We start from the raw sequence: 15617 nt of genomic DNA, 5'->3' as shown, positions 1-15617 counted from the left end.
TTGTGTGTGCTGATGATGTACTTGGAGAGAGCTTATGGAGCAGAGGGCCCTCTCCCTGCAGACCCAACTCTGGCCCACCTCATTTACATCCTCAGAGTATTTGAGCTACTGAGCTTCATCTAACCTGGGGAAACAGAGGCCTCTCTTCTTTTACTTTCTTCACACAGTCGGCCACCAACCTCTTCATTGCCTTGGGACAGTTCTTGTAGAGCCTGCTAAGATCTGGAGAGGCATATCCACGGCCCACCATGAAGATGATCTAAAGAAGGAAACAGTTGAGCAAAGGAGTTTGTGAAGGAGAGGATACTGGGACTAACTGGCTGGCCCCTGCTGCTTTGCCAGGCCCCATGCAGATCACCTGGTCTCGGTTGTTGATGTGGGAGTAGGGAAGCTCCCCAGTCATCAGCTCGTACAGCACAATGCCATAGGAGTAGACATCAGACTGGAAGCTGAACGGGTTGTTATCCTGCATTCGGATTACTTCTGGAGCCTATGAGGACAAAGTACATTAGTCCAGAGGAGCCAGGCTTGATGGGGAGAGGGCAGTCCTTAGCTCAGGGTAGCTCTTCCCCCAAAGACTTAACCCCTCGGCTCTAGCCTGTTGCCTCCCCAGGAGATACATGGTTTTGCCTTAAGCTGACTGACATCAGAAATCAAGCAGACTGCCATAGCTATGTAGAAATGCTGTCAAGAGTTTGCTCCATCATGCTTAGGAAGTACGGGGCCAGCTTTCTCACCATCCACAGCACAGAGCCAGTGGGCTGTTCAACCTGCTGAGAACCACTCCAGCGTGACTTCACTGTCGCCAAACCAAAATCTCCAATTTTCACCGTGAGTCCTTCATGGAGAAATATATCTCGATGCTTGTTAAGGAGACTGACAGTTCACTGTTCACTACTAAATCAGTTATCTTCCAGGAGGCAGGAAACGATGGCATACACCCAATTACCAGGCTGTAGACTGTTTATCAGCACTTACGGGAATTCAAGCCTTAAATCTGTGCTAGTATCTTGGTATAGTGCTTAGCTACCAAAATTTTTACTTCAGGAAAGTAACAAGGAGGCCGTGGCTACTAATGTAGCACAGCTGAGTTAACCTTGCTACATCATGCCATGTACCATCTTACAGACTGAGGATGCATACTTGGTGTGCACTGTCAAGGACGGTAAGTAGCCGTCTTGAACAATGAGGAAAAGAAAACAATCAGACTTTCTGGGGTCTGTTGGATACTAATTCTAAATTGATGCTGATTCCAGGAGACTCCAAGAAACATTATACCCCTCCATTAAAATAGGGGCTATTTTAATGGAGTGGTTAGGTGATTAATGGAGCTTTGGTTAAAGTCTGATTCCCAGTTGGTCCCCCAAAATCATTTTTTTTGCTGTTGTTTATTTCTCTAGTCCCAGAATAGGGATAGGTTTACTTTGAAGTTGGCAAAATTCTCAAACTGGTTCCTAGACCTGTGCAGTTTAACGTTCCTAGCAGAATAGCAGTAATCAGTGTCACCATCAAGGACTTGAAATATGCAGGGTGGTGATCCACACCACATCTCCCTTTAATGCTCCTATCTGTCCAGTACAGAAGACAGATGGACTGTCAAGAGTGATAACTGACTATCAAACTCCATCTGACTATAGCTGCTGTACCTGATGTGGTCTCCTTACTTAAGCAAGTAGCTGTTGATCTAGCAAATGCCTTTTTCTGGGTTTATAAGGACCTCCAGAGGCAACTGGCTTTCAGCCAGCAGTCCACCTTTACAGTATTAACTCAAGGACATACCACCTGTGTCTTCCACAAAGTAACATATTGGTCTACTATATGGAGGATGATATGCTGTAGACCAAGTAAGCAGGAGGTAGAAATCACTTTGGACTTGTTGGCAGCACATACATGTATCAGAGGATGAGAAATAAATCCAAAATCTTGAAACTTTGCCTTCTGTATGTACAGCCACACATCTTTGACAGGCTAGAGATAACCCTCTTATAATCCATTCAGGCTGAGCTCAAGTCCATCCCAAGTATGTAACCCAAATTCTAAAGGAGTTAGTTCCAGATTGCTGTTGGTTACAACAATAAAACCTTAAAAAAAAAAGCTCTCCTCTGGCATTCTGAGGAAAAGGCCCCTTTAGCTGGTAACTCAATACCAAAGGATACTGTTGGATTTCATGTCTCTGTGGATGATATTCTTTGCATGCAAATAGCTGTGAAGGAGAAAAATCCATCTGTTAACTGAGACTACAGCTGGTAAGTTGAGGCTCCCAAGGGCCTATTTTCACAGCCTAATCCTGTCACCTATAGAAAAGCTACAACATAAATGGGCTGATACATCAAACATCAGTTTCACTCAAAAAGTAACTGACTGCCTGCCTCACTGCCCATCAGCTAACTGGTGGGCAGCACTGCGCCCTGCAACTTGGATTTGCTCTGCAAACAAAGCCAGGCATATAGGATGCTGTGTTTTAGTTCACATTCCACTTACCCAAAGACACCCAGGCAGGAGCTGGGGACAGCTGTAAGCTGGGTGTTTTTCTAGGTGGTGACAATGCAGAATGTAATAGGATGCATACACTGTGAATATAGAAAGGCCCCCAGACCGTACACTTGCAAAAGAATGGCTTACATAACTCAAGTGTTTCTTAAAATTTAGAGTTCTGTAAGGTTTTTTTGTTTGTTTTTTGAGACAGGGTTTCTCTGTGTAGCCTTGAACTCACAGATCCACCTACCTGCCTTTGCTACCTGAGTGCTAGGATTAAAGGTATGTACCACCACCACCTGGCTTCTGTATGGATTTTAAGACAGAACAAAACTGTGTAGCACATACACCAACTGCAGTCACCTGGCAGGTGTGGAGCAAGTACTAAGGAATTCCTGCACCCTCACCATAAGGGCACTTGGAGAGCACTGCCTGGTGCTGACCTGGACAGAACTTTGTCACTCAGCACCATGTCTAGCAGAGACCCAAATATGAACTTTAAAAGAAAATGGGTAAACCAGACAAGCTTTAGGATAGCCAGGGCTACACAGAGAAAATGTGTCTCAGAAAAAGGGGCAGAGGAAGAGGGGCAAAGAGAGACAATAATCCAAAAAGGACTGGAGAGATGGTTTGGGGAGTTAAAAGCATGGGCATGGACGGCTCTTGCAGAAGACTCAGTTTTGATGTGAGTTTGACTTGATCTAATCATTAAACAGAGACAAGGTTTTCTCTGTGTAGCCCTGGCTGTCCTGGACTCACTCTGTAGACCAGCCTGGCCCCGAACTCACAGAGAGATCAACCTGCTTCTGCCTCCCAGAGTGCTGGGATTACAGGCAAATGCACAACACCCAGCTTGAAGTTATTTTTTAATTAACTTTTTTTTAAAAATGTAATTGACAAAAGCACCAGCGAGGAGAGGGTATTCATGCTGCCTGGGCACAAAGTTCCTGTGGACACCAGCTAGAGCCTGAATGGGCCATCTGGCTGATGTGCAACGGGAGCTTTGGACTTCTGTGCATGAACATCTGCTGTTAAAGAGCTACCCAGGTGCCACTCAATATGGCTTCCAAAAGGGCAACTCAGGGTTTGGACTACAAAGACTCACCAAGCTGTCTACTTACTCCATTCCCTGAGCTGTCTGTCGGGCAATGTCAATTAGCTGGAACATCTGGAATTTGGTCTCCTGGACATGCAGGTGTTTATAGAGACTGCTGCCCTCACACCACTGGGTCACAATCGCCAGGTTGTCCTTTGTCATGTACCCCATGAACAGCAGAATATTAACATGCCGTGTTTTGCTGGGGGAAAGGAAAGCACAAAAAGCATGGCCATGAGACCACTGCCTACAACCAGTCTGAGCCCACCCTTTGTTCACCTCCAGGCCGGCCTTACAAGCAGAGGGTGGACGGGCTTTGCACAGGACCCTACAAACCTGAGTGACTCCGTGACTAGAACGCTAGGGCTTGGGCTCCGGAGCAAAGCAGATTAGCTATAAAAAGATGCAAAACAGCCTCTCCCTACCACAAGCCAAACCCTACAAAGCCGGGCTCATCTGGCTTCAAGCATATATGCTGGAAAGAAATAGAGTTCCCTCCTCCTTGGAGGAGTGTCCCTCAAAACCCAGAGCAGGTGCTGACCTGCACAGCCTGGCCCTACCCAACCCTGCTGTCTAGGGGATGGGCTTACCGCAAGACAGCCACCTCGTTCCTGAAGGCCTGGAGCTGCTCTGGGGTTGGGTCAACCACCTTTAGGATCTTTACTGCAACATCTCCTACAAATTAATTATTAGTTAGTTACGCTCAGTTAAGTAGTCTTTATTTTTCAAACGCCTTAGGATTTCTGTGCATCTTACCTTGTTTTGTCTTTGAGACAGGTTCTCACTGGAACCCGGGCTCACTGATTAGCAGCCAAGGGAGCTCCTTTCTACCTCCACAGCACTGAGATTACAAGTCAGTACAACCACGGCTGAATTTTTATGTAAATGCTAGGGCTTGAACTCAGGTCCTCATGCTTGAACAGCAAGCACTTTTTACTAACTAAGCTATCTCCCAGCGTATCAAAATCCTAATTCTAAAGAAGACAGGGAGTCACTTTTCAAAGAACTTTACACCATTAAAGTAATGTCAGGAGACAATGCTGTGAAATTCAAAGCTGATTTGATTGCCAGGTATGATCAAGCACCCAGAGAGAAGGCCTCTCTGAACCAAGAAGCCCTCCAGCCCTCTCTGCTGAAAGCTGACCACCAGAGCCTGCAGGAGGAAATAAGCCCCAAGCTTACCGTGCCACTTGCCCTTGTACACAGTGCCAAAGGAGCCCGACCCGATCCGAGTGGACAGCATCACCTCACTGGCTTCTATTTCCCAATAATAGCTTGAATCTCTCTGTCCACGAGGCCTCTGAAACAAATGGAGATCATTCATAATTCACACTATCAAAGGATCATCCCAACCCATCTGTTCCTGTTTCCTAGAGATGGCCACCGTCCCTGCACTGCAGCTACAGTTTCTGTCTTTGAGGAGATGCCAATTTAGAGTTATAGCCGAATGGCAACTTATAGGATGTGAAAGTGCCAGGAGCATTGGCGTTCATTTTCCTTTATTTGGTTAGGTTCCCGCCCCCAAATATGTTAAGTGCATTCTAATTTCCAAGAGTTTCTCTTAGCTGAGCCCTGGAGGTGTTACTGGCCATACTCACAATTTTGTTTTTTTCCTGGGTCCCAGATCCTCCTGGTGCCCGCTCTCTTTGTGCTGGCACAGGTGTTTTGGGCTGTGACCAGCCTGTTGGGCTCAGGTTGTTGGGGCTGCTGGACAGGGCTGATGGTGAGGCTTAATAGACAAGACAAACAGAACCAGGATAAGCCAACAGACTGTCACAGCACAGAGGAAAAAGCTCATTACTGACCACTAAATGACTGGGGTAAAGTACCTGATTCACTGTGACTCCGAATGGCATCCTGAAACAGAAAACAAAAGCTGATTTAGACATACTAGAAAAGGTTTTCTCTTGCAGGGGCGGGATTGTAGGAACAATGCCATTATTAACTCTCTAAAAAATAAAGTATATTTCCATACTCTAATTTCCTGGTTTACAATGTCCCAAGCAAAATTTTCCAAGATTGATTCTATTAAATATTACTTGAAATGAGTGTAACTCTTCATGGAAACCACATCATTTCTCAGAAAAAGCAAGAGAAACAAACCCTCAAGCAAAGGCTGGCAAAGTTACTGTCAATTGTGATCTCCAATGACTCAGGATCCTACTCTACTGAGGCATACTCAGAGACAAGAGACAGGGAGACAAATCCAGTGACAGGCTCATTTTTACTTTACTAGGAGCAAGGACAAATGCAGACAAGAAGGTGGGTCTGACACAGGTAAGCACTACTTGAGGCCTAATTCACAGGGAAGTGGAAAAACCATGAGCCTCAGAGCCTGAATCCTGTGTTTACATTTTAAAACCCACATAGACAGGAGGGGAGACTCAGCCAGGGCCACAGAGCAGCAGGCGGTAGAGACTGGACTGTCATGTATGGATCTCAGCTACAGCTCCACTAGCACGAGCTATTACTACAAACTTTAGTGATGTTCTCCAGCCGGCTACAGCCATCCTCTTATATGACAAGCCAAACCTGCTAGACATTGTTTTTAAGACTATATTTTTATTTGTGTGCACCACACCCACATGAGAATGCAGGTGCCACAGAGGCCAAAAGACAGTGTGGGGTCTCATGAAGCTGGAGTTACAGACAGTGTGTGCCTCCCAACATGGGTACTTGCACCTGAACTTACAAGAACAGCAAGCGCTCTAACTGCCCAACTATCTATACAGGCCTCCACCAGACAGTTCTAAATCCTAATTTTAAAATTCTTCCTTAAGGGTGGATTTATAGGCAATAATATAAAACTATTTGACCCTCATCACTTCAGAAAATGTCTTTTTAGAAAGCTAGCTGTTATGTTTCTTTGTATAGCCACAGCAAACAAGATATTTGTTCCCACAAAGCTATTACTGGAATATTCCCACTCAATATTCTAAGGTTTGTTTATTTGTCATTTTATATGTAATGAATGGTTTGCCTGCATATATGTGTGTGCACCACATTTAGGCCAGAAAGGATGTTACATCCTCTGAAACTAAAGTTAGGGACAGTATTGAACCTACATTGTGGGTGCTAGGACGTGAACCAGGGTCCTCTGGGGGTAAAAAGTGTTGTTTAACTGCTGGGCCATCACTCCAGCCATGGTTTTTTGTTTGTTTGTTTTTGGTTGTAGTTTGTTTGTTTTAAATTCAGGGTATCACTGTGTAGCCCAGGCTGGCCCTTGACTTGCCATTCTCCTGCCTCAATCTCATTAGTGCTATGACTATAGGCGTATGTATGCCACCATGCCTAGCTTTCAAAGATACCTTTACAAGAATAAGAGAACCCACACACCGGGCTACTGCTCTCTCTTCTCTTCTCCTCTCCTCCCGTCTGTCTCTCTCTCTCTCTCTGTCTCTCTGTCTGTCCGTCTGTCTCTCTCTCTCACACACACACACACACCATTTCAGCCACCCTGCCCAAGTGTGACAGAGCCCTGGTTGTCTTGGACTCACTTTGTAGACCAGGCTGGCCTTGAACTCAGAGATCACCTGCCTCTGCTTCCTGAGTGCTGGGATTAAAGGAGTGTGCCACCACGCCCAGCTGCCGCCCAAGTATCTTAAAAGTATAGAGTAAAGCTAACTCTGAGTCCTGAGCCTGGCCTGTCTATAAAACATCCCCTGAGATTCTTAAGAATCTTGGAGGAGAGGATATGGTTGCTGAAGGGCTTGCCATATAAACACAAAGCTCAGAGTTTAATCTGAACGTGATCCCCACACTGGAGAACTGGGCACAAGAGGATCCTGGAGGCTCACCAGCCGGCCAGCCTAGCCTATAATCTAGCCTAGCCAGCAAGCTCCAGGTTCAGTGAAGCCCTATTTCAGAACACAGATGGAAGGGCAATTGGGGAAGACACATGACACCAACCTTCTGGCCTGCATGCACACAAAATACAGATGCTCACTCTACAACTCAAACTAGGTATAAATGTGTCTGTGTGGGAAAGGTGGAAAAGCCTGGGTGTCTGTATATTTATAAGCACATGATGGCAGCCAAGTGGGAGAAACACTGGCCATTCAACCAATCCCTTCTGTTATTTTTGTTGATTAGAATTACATTCCAGAGTATAACAGGGTATTTTTCTTAATGTCTTACTTTTTCCTCCCTCTGCCTAGTATTTTAATTGGTAGTAATTACTATATTAGATTGCATAATGCCACGATAAAATTTTATGTGCTCCTAAATTTGAGTATTAGTTTAAAAGACTAATAACGGGTATAAGCCAAACAACAACATATAGTCCAAAATGCTGAATGAGTCATGTGTTATTAAAAAGGAAAAAAAGCCAGACATGGTGGCACACACCTTTAATCCCAGCACTTGAGAGGCAGAGACAGTCAGATCTCTGAGTTAGAGACCACCCTGGTCTGCAAAGCTAGGACTATAGAGAGAGACTCAGTCTCAAAAAACAACAACACCCCCCAAAAGGAGCAGGTGTTAAAAAACAAAACAAAACAAAAAAGCCACATGTAAAATTTCCTAATTAGGCACAACAGGACTAAACACAATACTTGTGCTATTATGTTAGAAATGGAAGAATTTTCAATTTTCACTGTTAACCCAGGGTAAACAGGAACAAGTTGGCATGGAAAGAAAATGGCTACTTTATTATTATTGTATTATTAGGACTAATCATAATGATAAAGCCCATGGCTTACACAGGGCAGGACAAGTGGTTAAAAGCGATTTGTTGCTAGAGAGACACTGCACCTGAGATGTCAGGTGTCAACAAACAAGTTTTTGACAAAGATCACTTCATGGTGGAGAGAAAGCATAGTAATGTGTCATGTCTGCAGAGTCTTTCTTATTTGATTTTGAAATAAGATGTCACCATGTAGCCCAGGCTGGTCTTGAATAAGGCCCTCAAAAGGGCTGGGTTTCTAGGCATGTGCTAGTATGCCAGACTTTCCGATAAGCTTCTCAGTCTTATCAACCAATAGATGAAATGCTTTGGTTTCTAATGTCTGTACTCAGTACAAAATGCTGTTACTGTATCAGTCCATCTTTTGAGAAAACGGAATTTTAAAAAACTATTTCAATCCCTTGTCCTCAAGATCTGCCTTGAGAAATTCACCTAGCAGTGGTATCTCACAGAGTATTTGTTTTACTCATAAATATTTTAATAGAAAAGGAGAAAGGAAAGCCACAGGACAACAAGTCTGCTAGAAGTGTAAATGCACTTGTCGCACCTGATAGTCTACTCTCTGACAGTCTATCCTGTTAAGCCCAAGAAAGCAAAGGCATGAAGAAAATACCTACTCTTCCCCTCAGACAAAATCGTCTGGAGCACGCCCTGGGAGAAGCATTCAGGCTGTTATTCTAGTCCAAAGCAATGAGAAATAAAGAAGAATAAAGAACAAAGGAAGCATTTGAAGTGTATTCAGTCGATTTTAAAGATGAGCTAGAAAGCAAACCAAACAGAACATACAAGGAAAGAAAAGGCAGTTTGCAAAAACTGACTGGCACTGTCACATTTGCCTTAATGCATATTAAATCCTAGAGCTCCTACTTTACAGTCTTCTAGAGCATCTGCAGCCTACACACAACACCCCCTCACCACCTGAAGCTGCTCTGTACACGTCTGTATCAGGCCAAAGAAATCACATTCAAAGCTGGGATACAGAGCACAGTGGTTATCGAGGAGTGGCCTAGTTATTAGGCCAGTCTATAGACATAACAGAACATTTCAAAATCCAAGGGCCTGAGAAAGAACTGCAACATTCCTGAGCAGCTTGAAATCCATATTCTCTGTACTTCCCAATGCTAACTACTGCTGCTCATCACCACCCCCAAGGGGCCCTGTTACCTCAATCATCCTGCTGTCCACAGGCAGGGTGGTGCTGACCATGTGGACATTGGGAGTGGACGTTGACCTCTGCCTCTGGGACAGGGAACCTTCAGAGGAAGGGCTGGAGGTGTTGAAAGTGAAGGCATGGGGTGTGGAGTATCTGTGCTGGGAACTAGGCACAGAGGAGAAAGAAAGTCCCATGATTGGCACTCAGGCCTCCACAATGGCAAAGTCTTTTCAGCTGCCTATCTCATTAAGACACTAAGGGCAAACCTGACTCATACAACTTTTTTTTTTTTCCTTCTTCCTTTTTTGAGACAGTTTCTCTGTGTAGCCCTGGCTATCCTGGACTCCTTTGCAGACCAGGCTGACCTTGAACTCACATCCATCCGCCTGCCTCTGCCTCCTGAGTGCTGGGATTAAAGGCCGACCCCAGACAACTCTTGATACAATGTTTCATTCTTTCAATATGCACTTCTGAGTTCTTTTGCATGCAAAATTCTGAAAATAAAAATTAAATGTGCTTGTCATCCCCATGCAAAGGAGAATCCATCATACAGGTAGGTTCTCCTTGGTAATCAATCACTCTTCCGGCATGCTTCAGAGTTTACAGTATCTCAAAGAACAGACCAGTATTTGCTACAACTACCACCTAAAGCTAACTGGACTCTGCCTGATTTAAATGAATTAAAGACTGAGAACCTCTCCCTATAGCCAGCACTCAGCAATTGTGTGTTTCATCTTTAGATATGCAACACCGACCTGTGAGATGAGTGTTTCAGCCTAGGAACATACAATAACATGTACAGGATAGGAATGGCATGCGTCTCAGTGGTAGGTTTACCTAGCCTATGTAAGGCCCTGAGCCCAAATATCTTAAAACAAATAACTTCCCTGGCTAAAGGTGTGACTCCATAACATGGCAATAGCCTTGTCTCAGTGAGGTCCTGAATTCCACCCCAATTCCAAAAAAACAAAAACATACTTGTTCTATAGATGTGAGGTTTGTTTAGGTCATGCTCATATGAATTTGAGGGATAAAGACCGGCTTGTCTAAGGGATGCTGTCCTGTCGATGGCCATACCATCCTGACCGTGCCTGGCCTTGTTTAAGGAAGGCTGTTCCCTCACTGAAATGCCACCAGCACTAAGAATTCTTCAGGTTTGCTTTCAGAGTCTCATTTCCTCTTATCCGCAAGGCAAGGTGGGTTTTGTTTTGTTTGCTTGAATGTGGTTTCAAATTACCAAAAAGGGTTCATTCAAGTCAGACAAACACCTTATTTCTGTACAAATTCCTTGTTCTAAAATGCTTCCTGAAACTAGTTCCACAGTAGTTTTACATAGGTCATTAAATGCTAGCTGATTACATATCAGACATTTTAGACAAAAATGTAAATTTTATTTTATTTTATTTTTGGTTTTTGAGACAGGGTTTCTCTGTGTAGCCTTGGCTGTCCTGGAACTCTCTTTGTAAATTAGGCTGGCCTCAAACTCACAGAGATATGCCTGCCTCTGCCTCCGAAGGGCTGGGCTTATAAATTTTATTTTTAGGTTCTAAATTTTTGTGTGTTACTGAGCAAGAAGTGTGCTCTACTGAACTTTGAGTTTTAAAGCCAGAAAACAGCAATGACAAATTAAATGCAAACTCAAAGCATAACAGAAAGGAAGTGTTTTCATCGACTTAGATTTTAAAATGATAAACATTTTACAAGTGAAGGTCCTGACTTTCTTCTTGGCTACTATGCTCTTGTTGGGGACCCTTTCCACAGAGGCTTACTTCACCACACCTGGAGGACGGCAGACCCTCAAGCTTTGTATACACGTAAGACTGAGGGCTGTGCTGTAACACAAGGACCTGCAGCCAAGATCACTTTGCATGGAAAGGAAGGCCTCCATGGTGTTCCCCAGAAGCAGCGAAGTCTGCAGACAGCAGGACATGAAGAGGAACTCCTTTCTATTCATGCTCCCAGCCCACCCAGCCCAATGTAGCCTTCCAAGAGAGCTCCAAGAACAACGTTACCTAGCAGGCATTCGGGACACAGACTCTCGCATCCGACGCATTGTCAAGGGAGGTAGTGCTGGGACTCCACTATCACCAACATTGGAATTTGGGAACAGCCTAAATAGAACATGGAAAGACTGGTGTTTGGATTCAGCCCTCTATCAGAGAAGCCAGCCCGCCTTGCCTGCAAACCCACTGCTACAACCCAACTTCCCTTGATTCATTTTCCTCAAGTGCTTTAGACACCCAAAGGTACAGGCTGAGTGACAGCAACCTGCCAATGAATGCACATCTTGCCAGGTGGTCCTGTCCAGCCGTGCTGAAGTAATGTTTTCTTAAGCACTTCACAACCTATATCACATACAGCTTTCCTGGAATTGATGTCTTGGAAACAACAATGAGAAGACTACTATATAAGGAATAAATTATGTTCAGCACCAACAGTAAAAGGAAGGAAGGTGGGATCACCTTAAACTAGGCGCTTGCACCCCACACACGGGGTTCTTGTGTAAGCAAGCTCATGTTTCCCCAGCCAGCCCTTTGCAGATGAGGGGGCTGCGACTTGGACAGCCCTGAGGGTGTGAGCTGCAGGCCACAAGCACCTGCCTTTCTGCTACTCAGGTAACTTTTGTGGGAGCGGAAAGGTTCCTTCCCATTGGGGGTGAAGACAGTGTTCTCATTTTCCTGACTCCTCCAATAAGGATAAGACTGACTTCATAACCTCTTCTGAGAGCCTTTTAAAGTATAATTTAAATTTAAATTTGTAAATTAAAAAATTTTTTATTTTACTTATTTGGTTTTTCGAGACAAGGTTTCTCTGTATAGCCTTGGCTGTCCTGGAAGTCTTTGTAGACCAGGCTGTCATCAAACTCAGAGATCTGCCCACCTCTGCCTCCCAGAGGTGGGATTAAAGGCATGTGCTGCCACCACCCAGCAAATTTGCAATTATTTAAACTATTTTCTCTCTGTGAAATATATTTTAGTATCTGGTTTATCCCCTAACAGAAAGGGTCTCAAATTTTTTATATCAAAACTATCTGAGGCCCAAACACACGGCTCCCCAGTGCAAGGGGAAGGAAATAGGAAGAGTTCCACTTTCTGCTTTCTCAGGACAACATGAAGGACTGGCCAATCACAGCCCAGTTGGAGAGAGAAAATTCAGACTCTTCGATTTCCATGTCCCTGGTTCTTTTTCTTGACAAATCAGTGTCAGTAACAAGTTGACAAGACAATGGGTCCTACTTGCTTGTGGTGTTGATCTGTGCATGTGTGTCCAAGCTCCTGTGAGCGGCATGAATGCCAAGGTCAGCACTGGAGCCTTCCTCAGTCACTGTCCACCTGGTTTTTAAGACAAGGTCTCGCTGTGACTAGAGCTTATCGACTCAGCTATACCAAGGACAGCCCTATCTCTATCTCCCCAGCCCTGAGACTACAGTGTGGGCCCAGCTTTTATGTCAGGGCTGGTGATCAACTCAGCCTTCAGGCTTTACAGCAAGTACTTTACCAACTGAGTCATAACCTCCCGGCTCCCTACCTGTTTACTTCAAAGTTAGACGACCACCACTCTCTCACTAATTTCAGAACTATTGTGCTTCTAAAGTAGACAGTTTCTGACTCACAGCAATCATGTAACAAACCTAAAACTTAGACATAACAATAAAAATGTATAATGAGCTCCCTCAAATATGCTTCTGATCTGACCCTGACATTTTCACAAGGAAGAAACCACGATGCCTTACAAGAGCTGTCTGATATTACTCCAGTCCACACACATAGTAGGTACTTTGGTGCTACAGTGCTCGTGAAACTTGTAGCCACAAGTTTGACATCGAAATCCATTTAGCAGGAACTTCTGACAGATGTCACAGAATGCAAGCTTCAGGAACGTTTTCCGAGCCTGTGACAAGAAAGCAGGTATAGAATTATGACAACTCAAGTGAGAAACAAACAAGATGCTTTTTTCACTGGCCTCACAGGAGTTTCCCACAGTAAAGAATCATACTTCTAATGATGTCAAATTCAGCAACAGAAGGCAGAGAAAGACTGTTAATGGACTCTAAACTGGCCCTGTACATGACAACATAGGGAGAGCTAACTGAGAGCAACTAACAGTGTGCGTGCCTAGTGCTTCTCACTCTCGGAGGTCAACCAGCCACAGCAAAGAGCCCAAAATGGCAGAGAAAGAGGAGAGCTGAAACTTACAAAGTTGTGAGTTGTGAGTGGAACATGATCCAAGAAATCCACCTGCAGTTCTTCTCCAATCAGAGAGGCAGCATCGGTGTTCCAATCTAAGCGTGCTTTCTTACTAAAAATTACCCAAAGCATAAAATGAGGGAACACTGGGCAAGGCTGAAGACATAGAGCAATTCTACTGCCTACCACATGCTGTCTAAGCACACCTCACAGATGCTCTGGGCCCACCCTAAAAATAAGCTAACTGGGGCCCTGTTGAGACACTGTTCACAGAGTGACTGACAGGGCCTCTTGTAATCCAAATCTGTTGGACTCCAAAATGTATGCTCCTAGAACAAAGTTTTCCTTTAAACAGTCTCATGACATGAATAACTCTGTCTTTAAAGGGACTGTGTAATATTAAAATCCTACCCGAACCCCCAGGATCCCATAAAGGTGCAGCCACTACAGTGCTCGAGTTTAGCAGTCAACAGCAACTTCAATCTAAATGTCCATAAACATAATATAAACACAAATGCTCTTCACATTGTTTACAGACTCAAAATTGTTTACAGAAGTCATAAAAATAAACAGTCTTACTAATTGACTGACACTGCTGTTTCTGTGCCCAGAACAAACAAGATAGGAAATCCTAGCAATTTAAATAAAAACAGTTGTATTCAGTTAATCTGTCCCATTTGCTGAGAATAAACATTTCCAATTAAGAAGAAATTTTTTTTTTACTGGTTTTTCAAGACAAGGTTTCTGTGTGTAGTCTTAGGCTATCCTGAAAATCATTCTGTCAGCACCGACCATTCTTAACTATAAAAATCAATGCAAACATTTTCAGAGTAGCCACTCTGTATAACAAACACCAGGAAAATTCTTTGCACTCAAAAACATGCCTTTTAACAATGCCACCTCCATCCCTGGGCATGCTATTAGCATCTCCTGTGCATTGTAGTTTTCAAGACAATGTCCAGGCAATACCTTCAAGTTCTCAGTGGCAAAGTGTTCTGAATTGATACTTTAAAAACAAAAGTATAAGCTAGGAGGTGGTGGCACACACCACCTAGGCAGAGGCAGGTGGATCTCTGAGTTCAAGGCTAGCCTGGTCTAAAGAGTGAGTTCTAGGACAGCCAGGGCCACACAGAGAAACCCTGTCTTGAAAAAACAAAAAATAGAAACAAAAGCATACACACATATACTAATCGCTAGGAATCTAATACAAAGCATTTGTAATAGCATTTGTACGTTATTTGAGACTAGAAAATCTTTAGTGTTCTGAAAGGTGCTGACCTACTTGTGCTCTTACCCTTTGTGTTCCTGGAGAAGCCTGAACACTGCACAGCACTCCGGCTGCAGGCCTCTCACCTTGAGAGCTTTCATAAGGCAGTCATGCAAGCTCATTCCGTTACGCACATTGACCTGCAAACAAAAGATCACCTTTAGCACCAATGTAGACTACAGTGGCTCTTGCAAAGATGAACACTCAAGTAAACACACCCACCTGCAAAATGTATAGACTTATGAATACTGTTGGCAATAGTGAACACACAGAGAAAAGTACCTCAATATCCACATTAAGTGCAAGCAAATGCACACAGACCTGAATTAGCATTGGGCACACTATGCATTTCCTGTGCTGCCCTTTATTAGTTACCAGAGGGGACAGTAGTCTATGGCATGTTAACTAAAGGAAATACTTTTATTAGAATACAAAGAGTAAGACTATTTTAAAAGTGGGGGAAACAATACATGTTTATGCATGTTGTATGGGTTGGAAAGATGTATGACTTGCTATTAACAACAGAAGTACTATTTGGGGGCCCATAAGATGACTCAGCAGGGAAAGGCACTTGTTGACAAGCTTGACAAGCTTGACAAGCTAAATTCAATTCCTGGGACCAATAATGGTGGAAGCAGATACCAACTCCTAGAAGTTACCCATTCTCTGATATCCACAAATGTACCATGGAGCACGCTGCCTGCACATGTATAGACACACACACACACACACACACACACACACTTAGTACATCT

General features: G+C 44.0%; 1 protein-coding gene across 4 annotated transcripts in view; it reads right to left on the bottom strand.

Annotated features, from left to right (window-relative positions):
• Nucleotides 1–15617, bottom strand: part of RAF1 (Raf-1 proto-oncogene, serine/threonine kinase) — a 55118-nt gene that overhangs the window by 938 nt on the left and 38563 nt on the right. For 3 of the 4 annotated variants that reach the window (XM_084765190.1, XM_084765189.1, XM_084765191.1), the window contains exons 3-16: nt 14890–15002; nt 13605–13707; nt 13142–13299; nt 11421–11519; nt 9420–9573; nt 5401–5428; nt 5170–5300; nt 4754–4871; nt 4162–4246; nt 3597–3773; nt 2157–2203; nt 738–856; nt 359–490; nt 125–259 (exon numbers count right to left, since the gene is read on the bottom strand). In XM_084765190.1, the coding sequence (XP_084621316.1) occupies nt 125–259; nt 359–490; nt 738–856; nt 2157–2203; nt 3597–3773; nt 4162–4246; nt 4754–4871; nt 5170–5300; nt 5401–5428; nt 9420–9573; nt 11421–11519; nt 13142–13299; nt 13605–13707; nt 14890–15002 (1599 nt within the window). Of the gene's footprint in view, nt 1–124; nt 260–358; nt 491–737; nt 857–2156; nt 2204–3596; nt 3774–4161; nt 4247–4753; nt 4872–5169; nt 5301–5400; nt 5429–8872; nt 8933–9419; nt 9574–11420; nt 11520–13141; nt 13300–13604; nt 13708–14889; nt 15003–15617 lie in introns of all 4 variants that reach the window. The other variant, XM_084765192.1, reaches the window with a different exon arrangement.

The sequence above is a fragment of the Acomys minous genome (assembly GCF_964271855.1).
Source record: "Acomys minous genome assembly, chromosome: 17".
Classification (NCBI taxonomy): Eukaryota; Metazoa; Chordata; class Mammalia; order Rodentia; family Muridae; genus Acomys; species Acomys minous.
This window is presented reverse-complemented; position numbering and strand designations above follow the sequence as displayed.